The 20,068-nt window shown below is 37.1% G+C and overlaps 1 protein-coding gene across 1 annotated transcript in view; it reads left to right on the forward strand.

Annotated features, from left to right (window-relative positions):
* Window positions 1-20,048, forward strand: part of PTPRC (protein tyrosine phosphatase receptor type C) — a 139,921-nt gene extending 119,873 nt beyond the window's left edge. The window contains exons 23-31 of the mRNA XM_045298091.1: window positions 171-306; window positions 2,812-2,961; window positions 4,410-4,500; window positions 5,976-6,109; window positions 7,328-7,462; window positions 15,044-15,166; window positions 15,384-15,556; window positions 17,692-17,827; window positions 19,280-20,048. Coding sequence (XP_045154026.1) covers window positions 171-306; window positions 2,812-2,961; window positions 4,410-4,500; window positions 5,976-6,109; window positions 7,328-7,462; window positions 15,044-15,166; window positions 15,384-15,556; window positions 17,692-17,827; window positions 19,280-19,552 — 1,351 coding nt within the window. The 3' untranslated portion in view covers window positions 19,553-20,048. The remainder of the gene's footprint in view (window positions 1-170; window positions 307-2,811; window positions 2,962-4,409; window positions 4,501-5,975; window positions 6,110-7,327; window positions 7,463-15,043; window positions 15,167-15,383; window positions 15,557-17,691; window positions 17,828-19,279) is intronic.
* The last annotated feature ends 20 nt before the right edge of the window (window positions 20,049-20,068 follow it).

Raw genomic sequence — 20,068 nt, forward strand, 5'->3', positions numbered from 1 at the left:
CTAGATAAAGGCATGTACATATGCAAATATATTTATATATGAGGATGGGGAAATAGATCTATGTGCATATATTTATAGGTTTAGTATTAAGGTAGCAGAACGATATTGGGCTTCACCTGTCATTTCCCGGCCAGTGCGAGTCAGTCAGCATATGTCTGCTCTCTTGGCAGCGCGGGGGTAGGACGCACCGGCACCTATATTGGGATCGACGCCATGCTGGAGGGCCTGGAGGCCGAGAACAGAGTGGATATTTACGGTTACGTGGTCAAGCTCCGGCGGCAGAGATGCCTGATGGTTCAAGTGGAGGTACGCCCTCATCTGCAGCCATCGGTCTCTTTCGATGGCTTACATGCATCTGCTCGTGGTGCAAACAGCGATCTGAACTTAACCAACGTCTTCACAACTTCACGAGCCACGGCTGAGAATGGTTTTATTTCAGTCGCATACAAGCTCAAGTGCGTTTAGGCCACCGGTCACAGTGGTGAAAATTCTACAAGGGTGCCTATAAGTACTGTGGAATAAAGAGGGATAGAAAATGCGTGTTTTAAATAATGAGATAGCATGGTGTAGTGACGCCGCAAAAACCTGAACATTGAACTCCCAGATGACCCCGTAGTAGCAATTCTGGGTGTGTCCGCCACCCCAATTCAAAGCAGGAAACCTGTACCCCATAGTCAGTGTCAATACTGTTTACACACACTGCATAGGAACATCTCTGAAAATATTTAATGTTGATAGACTACTATAGGGAAAGAACTACTCTCACACCATGAATGGGGCTGTGAATTGGAAAGCATTTTGGCAGCATCTCATGAAAGTGGCAATCTTTCTGTGCTTCAGTTAAGTCCTCTGTAAAACAGCGATAATGAAAGTACTTACATCAGAGCGTGGTTGCGGCAAATATCATACTGCAAGCAAAGCAGAGCGCTCAGAAAAGTTCCTGCCAGAGAGCGTGCATCCAGTAACTACAGCTGGTCCTTATTAATGTAACTATCAGTGGTCCTCATTATTGGAAAAACTCATAATTGCTTATGCCACCCCACTTGTGTATATTTACCCAAGAAAAAGACTTTGCTGTGTGCAACTGGAAGCATGTATAAGAACTTGCACTGCATTCCATTGCTGCTTGAACAGCAAAGCGGCCTAGCTACCTATCAGTGGAGGAACGAGTGGACACTATGTGGACAGGCGGACCTTCTATTCAATGAATGCTATGCAGCAGCTGAAAAAGAAAGGAACTCCTTGTATGTCTGATTTATGGACAGATATGAGGGAAACGAGTGAATGAAGTTGCCAAATAAAGCATTGCAGGGTACCATGCATGTCATTTTTTAGAAAACATAAAATATGCTAGAATAAGTTAAAAAAGTATTGCTGCAAAATCACACATACCTTTGTTAAACACAATATCAATATGTGAAGCTATTGTTTTCCAGATATCTTCTACTAAGGTCTATACACTCAGAAAGTAGAATTTCCATCTTTATAACCCTTTCCTGATGAACTATGTGCTCTTTGATCTATGGCCTATCAAACAGTTCTTTGGACATCATACAGGCATTCAAATTGTGTTCCTTTTCAATATTATTTGATTTTGAAGAACAAGAAGCCCCAAAGGGCAAGATAAGGACTAGAAGGTATCCTACAGATGGGGCAAATTCCTTTAACCAAATTCTCCTAAGACAGCTCTTGGGACCTAAGCAGACTGAGCAGGTGCATTGCCGTGATAGAAACAATTCCTTGATGGGACTTTCCTGACCTGGCTCACCAATCCAGTTTTCCATTTTCTTAAACCTTCTTCATTAGAAGTCCCATGCTGTCATCTGTGGCTCTCTCTACTCTTTGGGATCCCCAAAAGTTGATTTATCTGCTTTGAATTTAACTGGCCCAGGAAATCCCCAAAGAAGCCACTGTTTCTGTTGAATTTTATCTCTCAGAAGGAACCCTTACAAAACTAAGATTAGTGTATAACTGAAAAATTTATCTGCAGCCATCCACTGATATCAGAGGCATTAATGCATTTCGTTTGGGTAAACCAGTGCATTTAACAATACTTTTTGACTTGGCCTCCTACAATGATTCTAGGTACATAAGTGTTAATGTAGAAGTGTTAAAAAAAGATTGGTACCATTTTCATTGTGAAAAATAAATACAATTCTACTGGATGTTATTGAAATATGGAATATGTTTATATGTATTAAATTCCAACTAGAATTGATAATAAATAAATAAAATAGAGTGAAAGGATATAGCAAAGTTAATTGGACTAGAAGTGTTGGTAAAGAGGTTAAATTTTACCAAAAATTTACTCTTTCTTTCAAAATACTGAATGTGAATAGAACAAATAGTTAGGAATGTTTGAATCTGAGTTTACTATATTTTTATCCAAGCAATTTTCTTTTAAAAGTTCTAAAATATTTCAAAATATCTTCTATACAGTTTCAACTTGCATTCTGAATGAAATGCATAATAGTTTCATCGATGAGTAATATGATTTGCTGACTCAATAATAGTATCAGAGTAATCAGATATATTTTTAATAGTTAGGGATGAAACAATAACTATATACTACATAATAGATGCCTACTTTATTTAGCAAAGTATTTATTTTTCCCAGAAACAATCTGAAATAAATGGTCTTATACTTCAGAAAAATCTGTGAGGGTCAACTCCAGAATATGTGAATGTGCTACATGTCATTTTTTTATATGCATACCTTATCACAATATGAGAAAAATAAAAGAATGCACATTTTATTTTGATGTGATTCTTTGGATCATAAGCTGTTTGTACTTTCCTTTGGAATTATAGGCACAGTACATCTTGATCCATCAGGCCTTGGTGGAATACAATCAGTTTGGGGAAACAGAAGTGAGCTTGTCTACATTGCATCCGTATCTACAAAACCTGAAGAAAAAAGATCCCCCTAGTGAACCGTCTCCACTAGAGGCGGAATTCCAGGTAAGGACGGCGATGACAACAGCAGCAATTATAGTCACTAACTTTTATTGAGTGCTGTCTTTCAGGGGCTGTCTATGCACTTGACATAGCTTGATCATTTAGACCTAACCACAGCCCACTGAGGCACAGATGAGGAAACAAAGACACAGAGAATTGAAGAGAAATGCCTGAAACAACACGACTATTATATCAGAGACTGAATCTAGAAATCTGATTCTACAGCCAGCATTTTAAACAGTTCCTCATTAAGCTGGTATAAAATAAAATGTCAAAATAATAGTATAGAGCCACAAAATTGGCCTGCCAAAGGCAATGTAGTATCTCACCTTTAAAAACTGCATCTGGTTTCAGTTTGTAAAGGAAATAATTAGAGGAGTTTATGACTGCTTAGGAAGCTGAACTGGCTGGAACTGACAGACAGAAAGTAATGAGTCAATGTGTCCTAACCTATATTTTAGGCAATTACGCTGACAGCTGACGGAAGACGTAGTTCACTGTGACTTCAAGACAGTTGGCATAGCTATTCCCAAATTGCTCACTTATCTTAAAATTTTAAACTTTTTTCTTCCATGTAAGATTTCCCGTTTACTGAGCCTCTGTGCAAACTACCAAATGGATCCATTTAGAAGTTTCAGAATAAGACCAGAAATTCCTTTTAATCAGACACAGCGTGGTGATCCGGGGCATTTAGGCTTCTGAAGGATGATGGGAAGCGGCTACAATGCCTGGAAAGAACGTGCCCGCTCTCGTGTGTTTGAGAAGGACTGGGGAAGGCTGGATTGCGTGTGCAGAAGCCAGTTCAGAACGTGGTGATGTTTGTTGAGGAGGAAGTGAAAGGGAACTGGACTAAGTAGGAAGAGAGAATGATTAAATGATTTGAGAGCTGCATTTTGCTGACTGATTCACTACTCTGGGTGAAAAAGAAACCAGTCTGGAAGACATAAATAGCAATTATCTATGCCTATGCCTGTGCCTATGTCTGTACCTGTATATCAATCTATCTGTCTATCTATCCACCAGCCTACCTGTCTATCTACCTATCTGTATCAATAATTTGAAGCATATGCCAAGTCTTCTGTGAATGCTGTGCCTGGAAAGTTTATTTCTGATGCTTTAAAATAACTTACCATTGATTTTTGTAAGATGAATAGCAACATCACCGTATTATAAGAAAAAGATTCTACTTGCCATCCAGCAGCTCTTCCAGAAGAAATATATCATATTATATAAATGTATCAAAATCACCATGCCAAAAGTATTAAAACACTGATCAATATATGAAGAAACTATTTAAAAGCAAACCTTAAAATGTTTACCTATAAGGAGTGAATGCAAATTTTACAAACCTCAATGAAATATGTTCACGTTTTTTAGGGAGCATGCTAAATAATTGATCATTATTTTTTAAATTGAAATGTTTTTTTCCACTCTTCTCCCTCTCCTCATAGAGACTTCCTTCATATCGGAGTTGGAGGGTACAGCACATTGGGAACCAAGAAGAGAATAAAAGTAAAAACAGGAATTCTAATATCATTCCGTGTATGTATTTTATTTTAATTTATTTTTATATCAGAAAAGTTATGGTATTTAGGGGTTTGTATAATGTGGGGAGACGAGCTTTGAAGGACATTTTCAGTTTGGGGTTAGCAGTATAGATGAAGTCAACAAACTATTTAATGTTTACTTATCGGAAATACTTTGAATGCCCTAGCAGTTACGGGGGATTTAGATCTGTGAACAGACTGAACTCAGTGTTTGCTTGTTTGCTTCTTCTACCAATTATTACAGAAATAGTTGGCTAGAAAATGAAACGTCTACAGTTGGGACAAAAAACCATGTCTCCATTACTGGTTCTCACTCACTGCTAGTTTGCTTCATCTAGTCAAGATTATTTCCAAATACAAAACATTGCATACTTTAGTTCTCTGAATCTTCTTCTTTAGCTATATGAGCTTGAAAAAGGGTGCAGAGTACTTACTCTATAAACTGTCAGGCATTGAACTTTCTTTCCATTTTTTCTAATTTATTTTCACTGACAACATACACAGTAAAACCCACTCCCATTATACATCCTTTAGATAGAATGGCCAGTGACATTGGTTAGATTTGTTACGTCGGTGAGCAGTCTTGTTATTTCTTTTCTAGCTGTTTGACTTCCATTTACACTCCCTTCCTCACAGCCTTTAAATAAATCTGTGGACCCTTTGGTCCTATGTAGATACTTGTTTTAAAAATTATCATTGTGTAATTGCTCAAAATATACAGTTCTGAAGACTTAATTTTACTATTTAAACGTCTTTCTAGGACCACAGTTGGTACTACTATAATTGACTTCATGGTACACAGTAGAGTGAGCAAAGAAACTATGTAACCCAGGCCGATAGAAGCAGATAAATGTGGTCAGTGTTTCATTGACCTACTTGTTTTATCCAGAATTACTTATACATTTTTAAAATAAGGAATTGATGGTGATGTTGTTACTTATATTATTTGGCCACATTATTATAATTGAAAACTTACAAAATAGAAATTATGGACTAAATAATTTTCTGGAATAAATCATAATTTATCAGAAGCATTTAAAATGATCAGTTTAATATTAATAGGGTAGAACTGAAAAACAATACCTAACTTAGTATATTTTAAGTGTATATCAAGCAAAATAATGATATTCTATGGGAAATGAGATACATCAAACATTGACTAATCAGATGGAACATCATTGATATCTTTTTTAAGCACAATTGTGTCTCATGAGGGCGTTTTGCACCCCTTAGGAGTGTCCCACACCCCGCCATTAGATTTTAAAAGTATTTTGTTAATCAGTGAACACTAAATTTTATATAAAGCACCATTCCACAAAAATTAGTTAGGAGTTTTATATAACCTGTTATGTAAACCAACACCAACATAAAATGATCCATAAATTCTTAACTGATAATATGCTTGTGACAATCAAGCAGAGCCCTGATTTTTTTACAGCGGAACTGATGCACACGCTTTTCTTTACGTAGATGACTTTAACAGAGTGCCCCTCAGACATGAGCTGGAAACAAGCAAGGAAAGCGAACGTGACTCGGACGAGTCGTCTGATGAGGACAGCGACTGCGAGGAGCCCAGCAAGTACATCAACGCCTCTTTCATCATGGTAGGTCCTTCGCGTGCCAACGCCCAGCCCGACTCTTCGAAACATAGACCCAGGTTATTCACGGCTCTTCATTAAGGAATGCATGACACAATTAGGTGCTTCCTCTGACGCTCTGACAGAATTGTCTGACTCTATGTTGATTGACACTTTGAAAGCTTTGCTCAATTTTTTAGTATTATGGTTTAATTCACTTAAATACTGAAAGATATTAAAGATAAAATCATAATCTGGTTATATTTCATGACGTACATGGTTACAAGCATCTTAATTTAAACAAGATTGGTGATAATACAAATATTTTGAAAATGTACACATCTAGGGAGCTGATTTACAGACTAATCAAAATCCGAAGGCTGTTGCTTACTCAAAACTTTTATTCAGATTTTATGAATTATTAAGTGGATCTGTGTCACGTGTTTATCTCTTTTTATTAAAGTGAGCACTCAAACATTTAAACTTGAAGCAGTCAAAATAACATTTATGAATATATACTGTTGGGGTTACACATTTTCCAAATGTTTCTGAAACTCACATTCATAGAATATTAGTTTAATTTTTCATTGTTTCTTTATTCAGTATAAAAGCTATTATAGGAATTTGAAGACATTAATTAAACCAGAGACACGATGAAGAACATTTGAATTGCTTTAGCAACTCCATTTTACAAATCCACTGTCTTTTTAAAGAAAACAGTTTTGTTGTATTTTTTGAAACGGGGAAACCTGTTAGTTTTCCAAAATTCTAATCCAGATTATAAGGCTGCCTGCTCTGGTAAGATTTGTAGTCTCAGATATCCAAATGGAAAATTCAAACCCAATAGCCGCTCTCCGGTAGAAAGAGGAGACAAATCTTCTTATCAAAGATTTACAGTCTAGGACACGCTATACTGGGTTGTTATGGGTCAGAATCGGCTGTGGGTCAGGTTACTCTATCCTACAGGGTTACTATAGGAGCTCTATGAGTCAGAATTCACTCAATAGCAGTGGACTTTGGTAATCTTGATTGTATCTATCCTATTAACTAAGAATTATCATTAGCTGGTGATTTTATATATAGGTACTACATTGTTGCTTGGATTTAAGAATCTTAACTTAAAAAAATATGATTATGTAGCAGCAGTGATTTCAAACTAAGGGACTCTATTTACCTAATAGTTGTTTGAAGAATTTATTGTTCTCTTCAGTTAACCATAACAGTCTCCTCATCGTTCTTATTCAGAGTTACTGGAAGCCTGAAGTTATGATTGCTGCTCAGGGGCCCCTGAAAGAGACCATCGGTGACTTTTGGCAGATGATATTCCAAAGGAAAGTCAAAGTCATCGTTATGCTGACAGAGCTGAACAATGGAGATCAGGTTCGTACTTCTGTGTGTCTTTTTTTTTCCCAAAAGAAAGCTTTTCTGTCACCCTACCGTGCAATTATTCTCCATTGTTGGATTACTTTCTTGGTCTCCATTCCCATATCTTTTTCATCTCTCGGTCACTCGATTGCATTTGTTCAATTTTGTCACTTTCATCCGATTGTTGGCCGCGATCACGTTCGCTGAATCCAGGTCATGGCTCAGGTTTTTCCCTCCTCCTGGCCATCTCTGCCCATCTCACAGGTTAGCCACATCGTTGTCCGTCCCGTGACATCTGTTAATAAAACAACAGGCTCATATCCTCTGTTTTCTTTGAAAAATACTTTCCATTGTGCTTTAGGTGAAAGTGAGCGGAGCGCATTCGTTCCGTTAGATCCTTGGACTATAGCGTGCTCCTGGCATTGCTTGCGTCCGCCCTAATACGTCAGCACACGCCTCAAGTCCCCGCGGGGGCTCTTTCCTTTCCTCGGGATGTGCTATCCTGTCCTGCCTTCTCGTCTTTGCTTTGGAGCACATGTCCTTTTCATCCAAGTTAATGAACTCTTCTAAGGACCACATTCCTCTCCATTGTTATCTTGTCTGCTGGGCCTGCTATTCGCAGTGAAGCACTGGGCTACTAACCGAAACGCTTCCACAGTTCAACCGCACCAGCCACTCCTCGCAAGGACGAACAGCCGTCTACTTCTGTGAAGATATTCGACCCCAGGAACCTTGTGAAGCTGTTCGACTCTAGCTTATGGGGTCCTAGGAATCAGAATTGACTTGAAGGCAGTGGCTATGGTTCAGCTAGAAAGTGATTTTAGGCTCATAATCCCAGCGGTTTCTCTAGTTTCTTTCAGACTAGTAAATGGTCTTTTGGTGGATATTTTTGTTCTACATTTTTCCCACTCTGGGCCCCTCTGTTGTGATCCTAGTCAGATTGACAGGTAGTTTTAGCCAAGTGTTGCACTGTGTGTCTGTGTGTGTGTGTGCTTTTGCGTCTCAGCTCTCGTAGTTCATGTGGTCCCTTGTCATTTGGATTTCTTGCTCCTTTGAGCCTCTGGTTTCCTCGCCTCTCCTTTGCTCCACCTGGAGAAAGAACAATAGTACCTCAGGAAGAGGTACTTGTATCAAAACGCTCAAGTTCTGAAGACCTACATGTTACCCACCAAAGTACGATGCAGAACATTGCTTTTATGAACTAGTATATTTTCCCAATAGGTATAGATGTTCCCTGGGTCTGTAATCCTTCACCTTTGAGCCTAGGACCTATGCCTACAAGGTGTTTCTTTATTTCTGAGAGGTTCCCATGAGTATGAACTTTGTGTGATCTATTGTCCATGCAATATATATGTGGCGTCTGTACTATGTGTTGAAATAGTCACAACCAAACATGTCTGCATGTGCGTGTGTTCTCTTACACCCTCTGACATTCCTTTACATACCTGGCTTCTTCTATACTTATTTGTAAATTATACATATTATATTTATAATTATATTATTATATAATATATTTATTATATTATTATATAATATATTTATTATATTTTAGGATTGTCTATATTATGTCCACCCACTGCTTTGAAGTTGATTCCAGCTCATAGCAACTCTGTAGGACAAAGCAGAATTGCTCCATAGGGCATCCAAGGCTGTCAGTCTTGATGAGAATGGACAGCCTCATCTTTCTCTTGCAGAGTTCCTGGTGGTTATGAACCCCTGACCTTTTGGTAACAGCGCTGTGCTTAACTCATTGCACCACCAGGGCTCCTAACTGAAGTTGTCCTGTATTTTTGAGTGCTTCTCAGTCTCTTTTTTTGCCTTGTCCATGTTGTGCCGACTTCTCCTGTATTGTGTGTTATCTGTCTAGTCAGTATCTTCCTCTCCCATCAAATGCTTTTTTGTGTGTGTGTGTAAACTTTCTCTTTTAAAAAAAATTATTTTATTGGGGGCTCGTAGAACTCTTATCACAATCCATATATACATCCATTGTATGTCGAGCACATTTGTACATTTGTGCCCTCATCATTCTCAAAGCATTTACATTCTACTTGAGCCCTTGTTTTTATGAGTGCTTCATGCACTACTTGTAATTTTACATTGTGATTCACTTATTTCACTATATGTGATGTGCTTCAAATTCTTTTGTCAGGAGATATTTTCCTGATTTTATGTTATTCTTTATTGTTTTGTAGTATTGAATCACGTGAATGTCCCACAATTCATTTTATCTATTCATATGTTGATTGACTCCTCAATGGTTTCTTTCTGCTCTTGTGAATCACACCGCAATGATCATAGACACTCTGTTTGTCACATTCTTATTTCTTTGGGTAGATACCTAGATGTGGAATTGTTGGATCTAATGCTATCTCTATTTCTAGCTTTTTAAAGAAGCACTGTAATAAAGTGGTTGTACAATTTTATATATTTCACCCACAGTGTTTATGTGTCCCAATCTCTCCACAGCCTCACCAACATTTGTTCTTTCTTTTCTTTTTAATTGGTGCTGTTATTCTTGGGGATAGGTGGTATCTAATAGTTGTGATTTGCATCTCTAACAGCTAATGATTATAAATTATTTCTAAGCTAATGATTTCTTCATGTATTTATTAGCTGCCTGGATGTCTTCCTTGGTGAAATTTCTGTTCATATTTTTTGTCTATATTTTATTGGGATTTTTTATGTCATTGAGGTTTTGATGTTTTCTATAAAGTTTAAATATTATCCCCTTGATGAATGTGGGATAGCCAATCCCTCTCAGCCTCTGCCCCATTTGTAAGTTCTGTTTTAATAGTTGGAAAAATCTTTTGATGAGGATGCGTATTTCATTGGTCAGGAAGTTTCATCTGTCCAGTTCATCTTCTAATGCTTGTATGTTTTTAGCTTGTTTGGTATTCATATATGCTGTCTATCAGGACCCTTAGTATTGCTCCTGTTTTTATTCCATGATCTTTATGGTTTTAGGCTTTGTTGACATCTTTCATCTGCTTTGAGTTAGTTCTGCGTATGGTGTGAGGCAAGGGTTCTGTTCCAGGTTTCTGCAGAGAGATCTCCAGTTTTGCTAGGACTATTTGCTAAAGAGATTGAATTTTCCCCCATTCATGCACTTTGACACTTTACTGAAGATCAGCTTCAATAAGAGGATGGATTTACATTTTGATGATCAATTCTGTTCCATTAGTCTGTGTTTCTGTCATTGTATCAGTATCACACTATTTTGACTACCATGGCTGTGTAGTAAATTCTGCGATCAGGTACTGTGAGGCCTCCTATTACTTATCCAATGTATCTTTCCTTTCCATATAATATTGATTATTTTTTTCATAATGTTAAAGAATGGTAGTGGGGTTTGGATCAATATTACGGTATATAAAAATCCTGGGAGTAATATTGACAATTTCACAATATTCAGTCTTCATAGCTATGAACATTGTCTGTTTTCCATTTATGTAGGTTTCTTACAGTAGTATTTTGAGGTTTTCTTCGTATAGGTCTTTTATGTTCTTGGTTATACTTACTCCTAAGTGTCTTAACTTTGGAGGAGCTATTAAAAATGATATTGTTTCTCTAATTTGCCTTTTGACATTGTCTTTGTTGGTGTAGAGGAGTTCAACTTATTTTTGTATGCTGATCTTTTTCCTGTTACTTTGCTATTAGTTCCCGTAGCTTTCTTGTGGAAGCTAGGATTTTGTATGTATAGGATCATACCATCTCTGAATCAGGGGTAGTTTTACTTCTTTTGTACCTCATTGAGTGCCCTTTATTGTCCTTTCGTGCCTCCTTGCGCTAGCAAGTACTTCCAGTAAAATGTGGAATAAGAATGGGGATAAGAGACAGATGTTGTGTGGTTTCTATTCTTAAGGGAACTGCTCTTTGTCTGTCTCTATTAAGAATAATATTGACTGTTTATTTGGTATAAATTCTCTTTTTTATGTTCTGGAATTTCACTGTTATTTCTATTTTGCAGACAGTTTTTATCAGGATAGGGATTTGAACTTTACTAAATTCATTTTCATTATTGATTGAGATTATTATGTGATTTTTTTTCTTTTCTTTTATTCATGTGGTAGACTACATTGATTTATTTCATAATATTGGTAGATGACATTGATTAATTTTGTAATGTTTAGCCTTCTTTGCCCACCTGATAGGTATCCCATTTGGTCATACATATTAGTTTTTTGATATGCTGTTAAATTCTACTGGCTAAATTGTGTTTAAAATTTTTGCATCTATTTTCATGAGGGTTATTGATATGTAATTTTATTTGTGTGTGTGTGTTTTCCTGGCTTTGGCATCAAAATTATGTGGCCTCATAGAATGTATTTGGGAGTATTCTTTATTTTTCTATGCTCTGGAATAGTTGGAAAGTATTGATCTGAGCTCTTCTCTGAATGTTTGATAGAATTCCCCAGTAATAATGTACAGGGCACTCTGCAGGCCAGGACTTATTTTGCTGGGATTAAAAAAATATATTTTCTTTACTATGAGTATATTCATTTTTTGTACCTTGTTTTGTGTTAGCTCAAATAAATAATCCACTTCTAGAAAATTGTCCATTTCCCCCAGGTTTTAAGATTTTTGTAGTGAAAATTTTCCCTAGAGTCTGTTATGATCATTTTTATAATGTCACCCATCTTATTTTAATATTTCTGTCATTTGCTTCTCCTGCTTTTCTGATGTCAATTTGACCAGTTCTTTTTGCTGTTTTTAATTTTTCCTTTAAAAGAGCCATCTTCTGGCCTTGCTATTTTTTTTTTCTATTGTTTTTCTATTTTGGTTTCATCTATTGAGGATCTAATCTTCATTGTTTCCCCCTCTCTGGTATCTGTGGGCATCTTTTCCTGCTGTTTTATAATTGTTCGAGTTATATGTGTTTGATGTGGGCCCTTTCTTCTTTCTGTGTGTGTGCATAATTGCTGCAAAGGGACCTCTGATCGCTGCTTTTCCAGTGCTGTCCTGAGAGTGGTTACCTGGTGGGCTGGGACCTGCAAGAACAGCAGTTTGGACGCACCGGCAGCTCTGGTAGACGGATACAGGCTCAGAAACTCAGGGGCAGCTCGACTTTGTTGTAGAGGGTCACTAAGAATTGGCATTGACATGAGGGCAGTGAGATTTGATTATGTTTGTTTTCATTTTCATTTGAGGTTAGAATGAAAATATGTATTTTTTGTTCTATTACTGAGTTGTTTTTAAATAAATAGGTTATTCATTTTCCAGATATTTAATTTTTTCTTGTTCTTCCTGTTGCTGATTATATGTTTGCAGCATTGTGATCAGAGAGATGCTTTGTATTATCTTGATGTTCTTAATTTTTTCTATGAGGCTTACTTTTTGACATAGAATACAGTCTATTCTTCACAGTGATCTATATGTGTTGGAAAATAATGTATATTTTACTCTTCTTGGGTGAAGTGTTCTATTTATAAGGTAATTTTATTGTGAAATTTGGATATTCTGTTGTTATCCAATTTTCTAGTTTTTCTGTCCTTCATGAAAGTGGCATATTGAAGTCTCCCAGGATTATTGTGGAACTGTATGTTTTTCTTTTTAATGCTGTTAGAGTTGTTTCATGTACTTGGGAGTATTGTCACTGGTTGTGTATATATTTATTATAGCTATGTTTTCTTGACAGATTGACCTCCCCTCTATTTTCTTCAAAGTAAAATTACAACTCCGTAGTCTAATATTTAAGACCTTTACTAACTGGGCCTTCACATATATTTTTGCTTTCCACACATTTTTCCAGTTTACACACTCTTCACTATGGGCAAATAGGTTTCTTCATTGAGTCTTAATATGCCATTTTTTATTCTCATCAGTTTTAATTTAATAACACTCTATGCACTTAAGTTCTTTCTCCTTTCCTATGTTTCCTATTCTTTTAGTGAATAAAAACTCTTCAACAGCTTATCTAAAACAATCCCTCCTTCTTATTCTAATATAAAAATTTATTACCCTTAAAGGCTATCATTGGAGGTGAAATCAAATTTCATTCCTCAATTAATGATTTACATTGGATTTTTTCCTTAGTACATAGAGTTATTATTAAAAATTCCTCTGCCTTAAATATCTCTTAATTTTAGCATCAAAAACAGTATCTAATATATACTCAAGTTTATTCAGCAAATAGCCTCATAAGCATACAATGAGATTCATGATTTATGTTGTTACTTCTTTGTAACTCTCCTTTCTCCCTCACTCCCTACCCATGCACATAACTAAAACAAAACCTTTTACTGTTGAGGCAAGCTGTTCTTATTATAAAAGAAATATTTTAAATATTACCAGCATGTGATTCTACAAACTTTCTTTTTTTCCCTAAATCATGAGATGCAAGACATAAAACACTATTTGGGTATGGATGCCTATTAGGGTCAACAAATACTGGTCAGTGGATAGTGGACACTAGTTTACAGAGAGAAGACATTCTTCTGTGCTTTCCTCATTCTTAAGTCTAACCCTTTGCTCAGATATTATGTCCATGTATATAACTCTATCTGCGCTGCGGGCTATCAAGATACAATTGCAAATCTCCAAAAGATGCAATCTCTTCCTTGAAGGCCCATTGGAGTTACAGAGTGGCTTGAGTTAGTGGGGAACGGAAAGCAGTCTACAGCTCAGTCTACAGATTCTAGTTAGTGGAGGACTGGTGGTAGTCTACAGCTCAGTCTATGGATTCTAGTTAGTGGAGGACTGATGGCAGTCTACAGCTCAGTCTGTAGATTCTAGTTAGTGGAGGACTAATGGCAGTCTACACTCAGTCTGTAGATTCTAGTCAGTGGAGGACTGATGGTAGTCTACAGCTCAGTCTATGGATTCTAGTTAGTGGTGGACTGATGGTCATCTACAGCTCAGTCTGTAGATTCTAGTTAGTGGCGGACTGCTGGCTGTCTACAGCTCAGTCTATAAATTCTAGCTGGTGGAGGACTGATGGTAGTCTCCAGCTCAGTCTGTAGATTCTAGTTGGTGGAGGACTGATGGTCATCTACAGCTCAGTCTGTAGATTCTAGTTGGTGGAGGACTGATGGTAGTCTACAGCTCAGTCTGTAGATTCTAGTTAGTGGAGGACTGATGGCTGTCTACAGCTCAGTCTGTAGATTCTAGTTAGTGGAGGACTGATGGCTGTCTACAGCTCAGTCTGTAGATTCTAGTCAGTGGAGGACTGCTGGCTGTCTACAGCTCAGTCTGTAGATTTTGAAGAGGGTTCTGATATGGGTATGGAAGGCAAAAGCACTGTGCAGTCTATACTGCCTACATTATGTATGGCAGTGCTCCCTCAATTTCCTAGTTGCATTAGTAATTTCCAGGTTCTCTTTAATAGAAAAGGAATCGCATATTTGTTGAATGATTCCCCCAAATGCTTAAAATTGATTTTGGGTATCAATTGTTCAATGCAATTAATGCTTTACATAGTATAGAAAGGAAGAAAAAGGGAGAGATAGGGTAGGAAATAAAGAGTAGCAGAATAGATACAGAAAGAGATGGGAGAAGGAAAGAGAGGGCAAGAAAGGGAGAAGTTCTTCACCTAATTTAAATTCCAAACAGAATGCTAGTGAGTTTCTTGACTTTTTTCTGTTTTTTCTCCTCCTCAAGGAAACGTGTGCTCAGTACTGGGGAGAAGGAAAACAAACGTATGGAGATATAGAAGTTGATATGAAAGACACAAATACATCTTCAGCTTATACCATCCGTGCTTTTGAACTGAGACATGCCAAGGTATATAAATAATTTCAAGCATTTATATCTTTGATGTCATTGATCTGGTAGCAAAATTAATATAAATTATTCTATGAAAGCAAACAACTATCGAAACAGTATTTCAGAATAAAGTTCTTCAGCGATGAAAAGGGAAAGAAATTGTGGATAAAATTGTCAGTTTATACGATGGACTGAATTTCACCCAACTTAATGCTGCCTTCATTTCTGATTTCAGAGAAAAGATTGCAGAACTGTGTATCAGTATCAATATAATAAGTGGAATGTAGAAGAACTTCCTGCCAAACCCAAAGAATTAATCTCTATGATTCAGAGCCTCAAGGAGAAACTTCCCAAGAATTCTGAAGGGTTGAAGTGTCACAAGAATGTGCCTGTCCTCATTCACTGCAGGTAGGTGGGGCTTGCTAGGATGTGCTCTAAGAATCGCTCTTAATTGGCTGGCCTGGTTCAAACGTTCTCGTATAATAAATATATAGCACATGATCGCAGTGAAAAAATTCTTATGGAGTAATCACTCTCATGTATGCATCACTCTCCTAACTGCCAGACGGAGCCTTGGTGGTAAAATCACGAAGTGTTGGAGTACTAACGGCAAGTTGGAGATTCAAAACCACCAACTGCCCCATGTAAGGAAAAGGAGGCTGTCTGCTCCTGTAAAGACTTACAGCCTTGAAAATCTTATATAAAGGATCACTATGTGTCAGAACTGATCTGATGAGAGTGCTTTTTAATTTTAGCATGAGTTTTATAGAATTATAATAGATATTTTACATGTAGTAGTTCAGATACCTTAATGCTCAGTATCATATCATCTTTGAATTTGCAGTACTTGAAATTGAGTCTGCAATATAATATATTCTGGATAAATTAATGAAAGGCTATAATGCCAAATAGATGGATGACTATATTTACTTAATACATGATCATATGCATTGATCCACTCTATTATATGTTATAGAGTCCAGAGATGTTATTGAATGCTTTGCCTTCAATAAACATATCTTAAATTATATTTTAAATTCAATCTAAATGTTTAGCCACTTTGATTTTTGACCTAGCATTAATTTTGTAATGGTCTCAAAAAGAAAAGGTTTGAATAATATAAATCATAATACTAGACTTTATTAGTTTATGTTATTTAGACTCTTCAACTTTATCTGCAATATGCATACTAATTCACCTTCAATATCATTTTGAAAGAAGGTAAATAATAGCAAACTTTTATATGAATAATGTTAAAGTGAATAAGAAATGGGAGATAGTAAAATAAATTGAGAAATTTAAATCTACTGAAATGTTTTTAGAGGTTTTATGATGGCTCATTAATAGTTTTTGAATTACATGTGCTAGAATCAAACTTTTAGAAATATATACTTTTTAGCATTTGTTTGTTTTCAGTCTTCATTTTTTCGTTTACCAAGTTATAATACATGTTCTTGCCCTAACAACTTTAGATGTAAGTAAAAATGCATTAAAATCTATAGTGCACTGGAGAAAAGAAAACATATTTTTAAATTTTGGCACAAATATCTTAAAACTATAGGATAATATTTGTGCTGTTTTATTTAATGTTTTCTATTTTACCTCTGTGTTCTAATATCCATTGCAATACACACAATTCACTGATAAAATTCATCATTAAAGGGTTTATTTACTTATATAAACTTAACAAATTGTAATTCAAGTAATAAATGCTCAGCATAGTTATTTATCAGGACATGTTATAAAGTTCTTTCAGACCTGCTAGTAAATCCCCATAGGGGCACACTACCCTGATAGAAGCCTCAATCTGAAGGCATTCAGCTCCAGTTCCATGGGTCAGCAAACCCAGATCCCTGAATCAAGTGCCCAGGGGCCCCTCACTCCAGTAAGTCTCAGCACAGACATTCAGCTCCACCTCTGTGGGTGAGCAAGACAATCTTCTCCAATCAAGTACGCAGAGCACCCCACTCTGAAAGCCAGTCTACTGCACAAAAGCACTCAGCTTTACTTGTTCTATGGCTTGGGAAGTCCCAAGCTCTGTTCGATGCTGTGGCTCCTCATTCTACTGCTGCTCCTCTGGTGTTACCGCCGTCTTCGGGATCTAGAGGGTTCACTAAACAGTTATCTCAGGCCCAGAGAACATGCTCCACTCCTGGCTCTTGCTGCTAATATGATCCCTTCTCCTCCTCAGAGGACTCATTTTATACACAGCAGGATAGCACCCAAAGAATCCTGTTTGCAATTACTCACAGGTGAATCATATCAGTTGAATCCCCCACCTTCTTCTCAGACCCATGCAGGAAAATGTCATTTGGTGGGAATTTGGCTAAAGAGCCACATTCAACAATTCACTGCCCCTGCAATATTTCCAAGCTTCAAACCTTTTTCAAGAATTGATTTGGCATACGTAATTTGGCTTTAAGAATAAGATAGTGACTGTAACTATGAAGTGGAGAATATTCTATTTCAATTTTTAATAAATATCACTTTCTCCATAAATGTAGAATTATGTTATCCCTTTCCCCCTTTTTTCCCTTTTACAGAGATGGATCTCAGCAAACAGGAGTATTTTGTGCCTTATTCAATCTCTTGGAAAGTGCAGAAACAGAAGCTGTGATAGATGTTTTCCAAGTTGTAAAGTCTCTTCGCAAAGCTAGGCCAGGAATGGTTTCCTCATTTGTAAGTACATTTCACTCTTGCGTTGAACATATTTTGCATTTTGATTTTGACAGTTTTATTTTCTTGCTGTCACTTTCTACATGATAATCCCTATTGAATTGTCGCTAATGTCAGTGAGAGACCTAACTAACAAGAGTTTGCCTAAAATAGGTTGCAGTTGATGAACAATAAACTCTTGGTTTCTTAAAATGCTCATGAATGTCCTGATGCCCTTCCTTTTGGTTTTGACCTCTCATGTAGGAGCACTATCAGTCAGCAAGCATCTCGGTTTGGTTTACTGGGGAATTCCACCTCCAGTAATGCTGCCATAAACGTGATGACCTCAGAACTTTAGTGGCCTAAAAATATCACATATTATAGTTCAATGCTGTTCAATGGGATGGGTCTACTGGTCTCCTTAGAGGTAGCCAACTTGTGCCAAACTCCACAATTGTATGTCATCATCTCATGGTTCTCCTGGACCTAACTGGTGTAAATTGACCTCCATTGCCTGTGGGCTGGCAGTTGGCTGGCATTCAGCTTCAGGAACAATGACATGTAGGCCATATGTCTCTCCTCCATCCAAAAGGCTAGCCTTATTTACATAAAGGTGGCCAACGTTTTAGATGGAGAACGGAAGTGTGTCAAACCCATACTTGAATCCCAGGCTTGAAACTGACACAAGATGTCCTCTGCATTCCAGTAGTCAACCAAGTGCCAAGGCCAGTCCAGACTCAACTCCTCTTCTTGTTAAAGGGGCCATAAAGTCACATTGCAGAGAATGTGGACAGAAGAAGCTGAAAAGTGAACATTTTGATCCTTCCACCATGTATTATCTAAGGGTGTTAGCAGCAATAGATGATAGCCTGGAAAAAAATAGGCCATCACATTAGCTTAATTGCTCACTAAAACGCGTGCCAATTTTAATTATATATCATAGTTTGCCCTCATATATTGCTTTATAAAGATGTTTTGGGAGCCTATCATGTCCCTTGCCATCAAGGATCTCCCTAATTAGTGAGGCACAGAGCCAAGTGTTTACTAAACAATGTAAAACGTGCAGTGTCAGAAAAGGGCACTTCAGTTATTCTGGGGGGCAAGATAGGCTTCCTGAAGCAATGGATTCCTGTTGAAATTAGTAAATGATGTGTGGGCCTTAGACAAGAGGATAAGCATATAGCAAATGCAGCATCATGAGGTAAAAGTATACAAACAAGAAACCTCATGACACATGAGGAGAATGAGCACTCGTTTTGTTTTGCTAGAAGATAAATTTTGAATAGTGCCCTACAGTCCATCCCTTAGCACTATAAGGAGAGACGGACTAAGCCATTCATAATAGAATGTTCTCTATATCAGTGTAGCTGAACATCACCCAGGACTTGCACAAGTCAGTAACTCCTTCTTTCTAATTTTATCTCCTATGAATATAATAATGTAAACTTTCTTCATGTGATTTCTTTCCTTTACCAGGAGCAATATGAATTCCTATATGACATCCTGGCTAGCACCTACCCTGCCCAGAATGGACAAGCCCAGAAATGCAGCAACCAAGAAGATAAAATTGATTGTGCTAATGAGGTGGACAAACCAAAGCAGGAAATGAATTCCGTTAGTCCACCTGCTGCCCTAGACAAGACCCCGGAAGGAAACAAAGAGGCTGAAGGTTCCCTACCAAGTGGCACAGAGGAACCAGAATGTTCTGTCAATGGTCCAGCAAGTCCAGCTTTAACGCAAAGTGCATAGGAAAGCCAGAGTGAGGCAGGTCAGCCTCCTGTTAGGCGTTCCTTTCGTTTTTCTAGGAGCAGGAGAGAACAGATAGAGGGCGGAATCATGTTGTGCACTGAACTTGTCTGTGTTGAGAGCTTTGACTTTTTAATACTGTAGAAAAATATTTAAAATCATTCTACTGAAATTTTTTGGTGTACAGTCTTTTGCTTATTTTGAAATTTTATCTTTCAGTACAAAACTGTTTTTTTTCACTCTTTGCATATATGTGTGGGTGTGACTGAGAGAAAGAATGCTTTCTAGTATTTTCTAAATGCTCTTGAGAATTTTGTTTTTCCTGAAGAACAAAACACATATTTTTTTAAAATGAAAGTGTCTACTTAGGTTAAGAAATTTGATTTTTGAATCATAAGTAGTGTATGGGATCTGTATAAGAATGTCATGTATATTTCTAAAATGACCTCAAGATGTCCTCCTTGCTCTACTCATATATATGTTTTAGTTCATTGTTTTACTTTTGGAGGTAATATAAAA

Source organism: Echinops telfairi, unplaced genomic scaffold (genome assembly GCF_000313985.2).
Source record: "Echinops telfairi isolate 266 unplaced genomic scaffold, ASM31398v2 ScPeMD7_7424;HRSCAF=8462, whole genome shotgun sequence".
Lineage (NCBI taxonomy): Eukaryota > Metazoa > Chordata > Mammalia > Afrosoricida > Tenrecidae > Echinops > Echinops telfairi.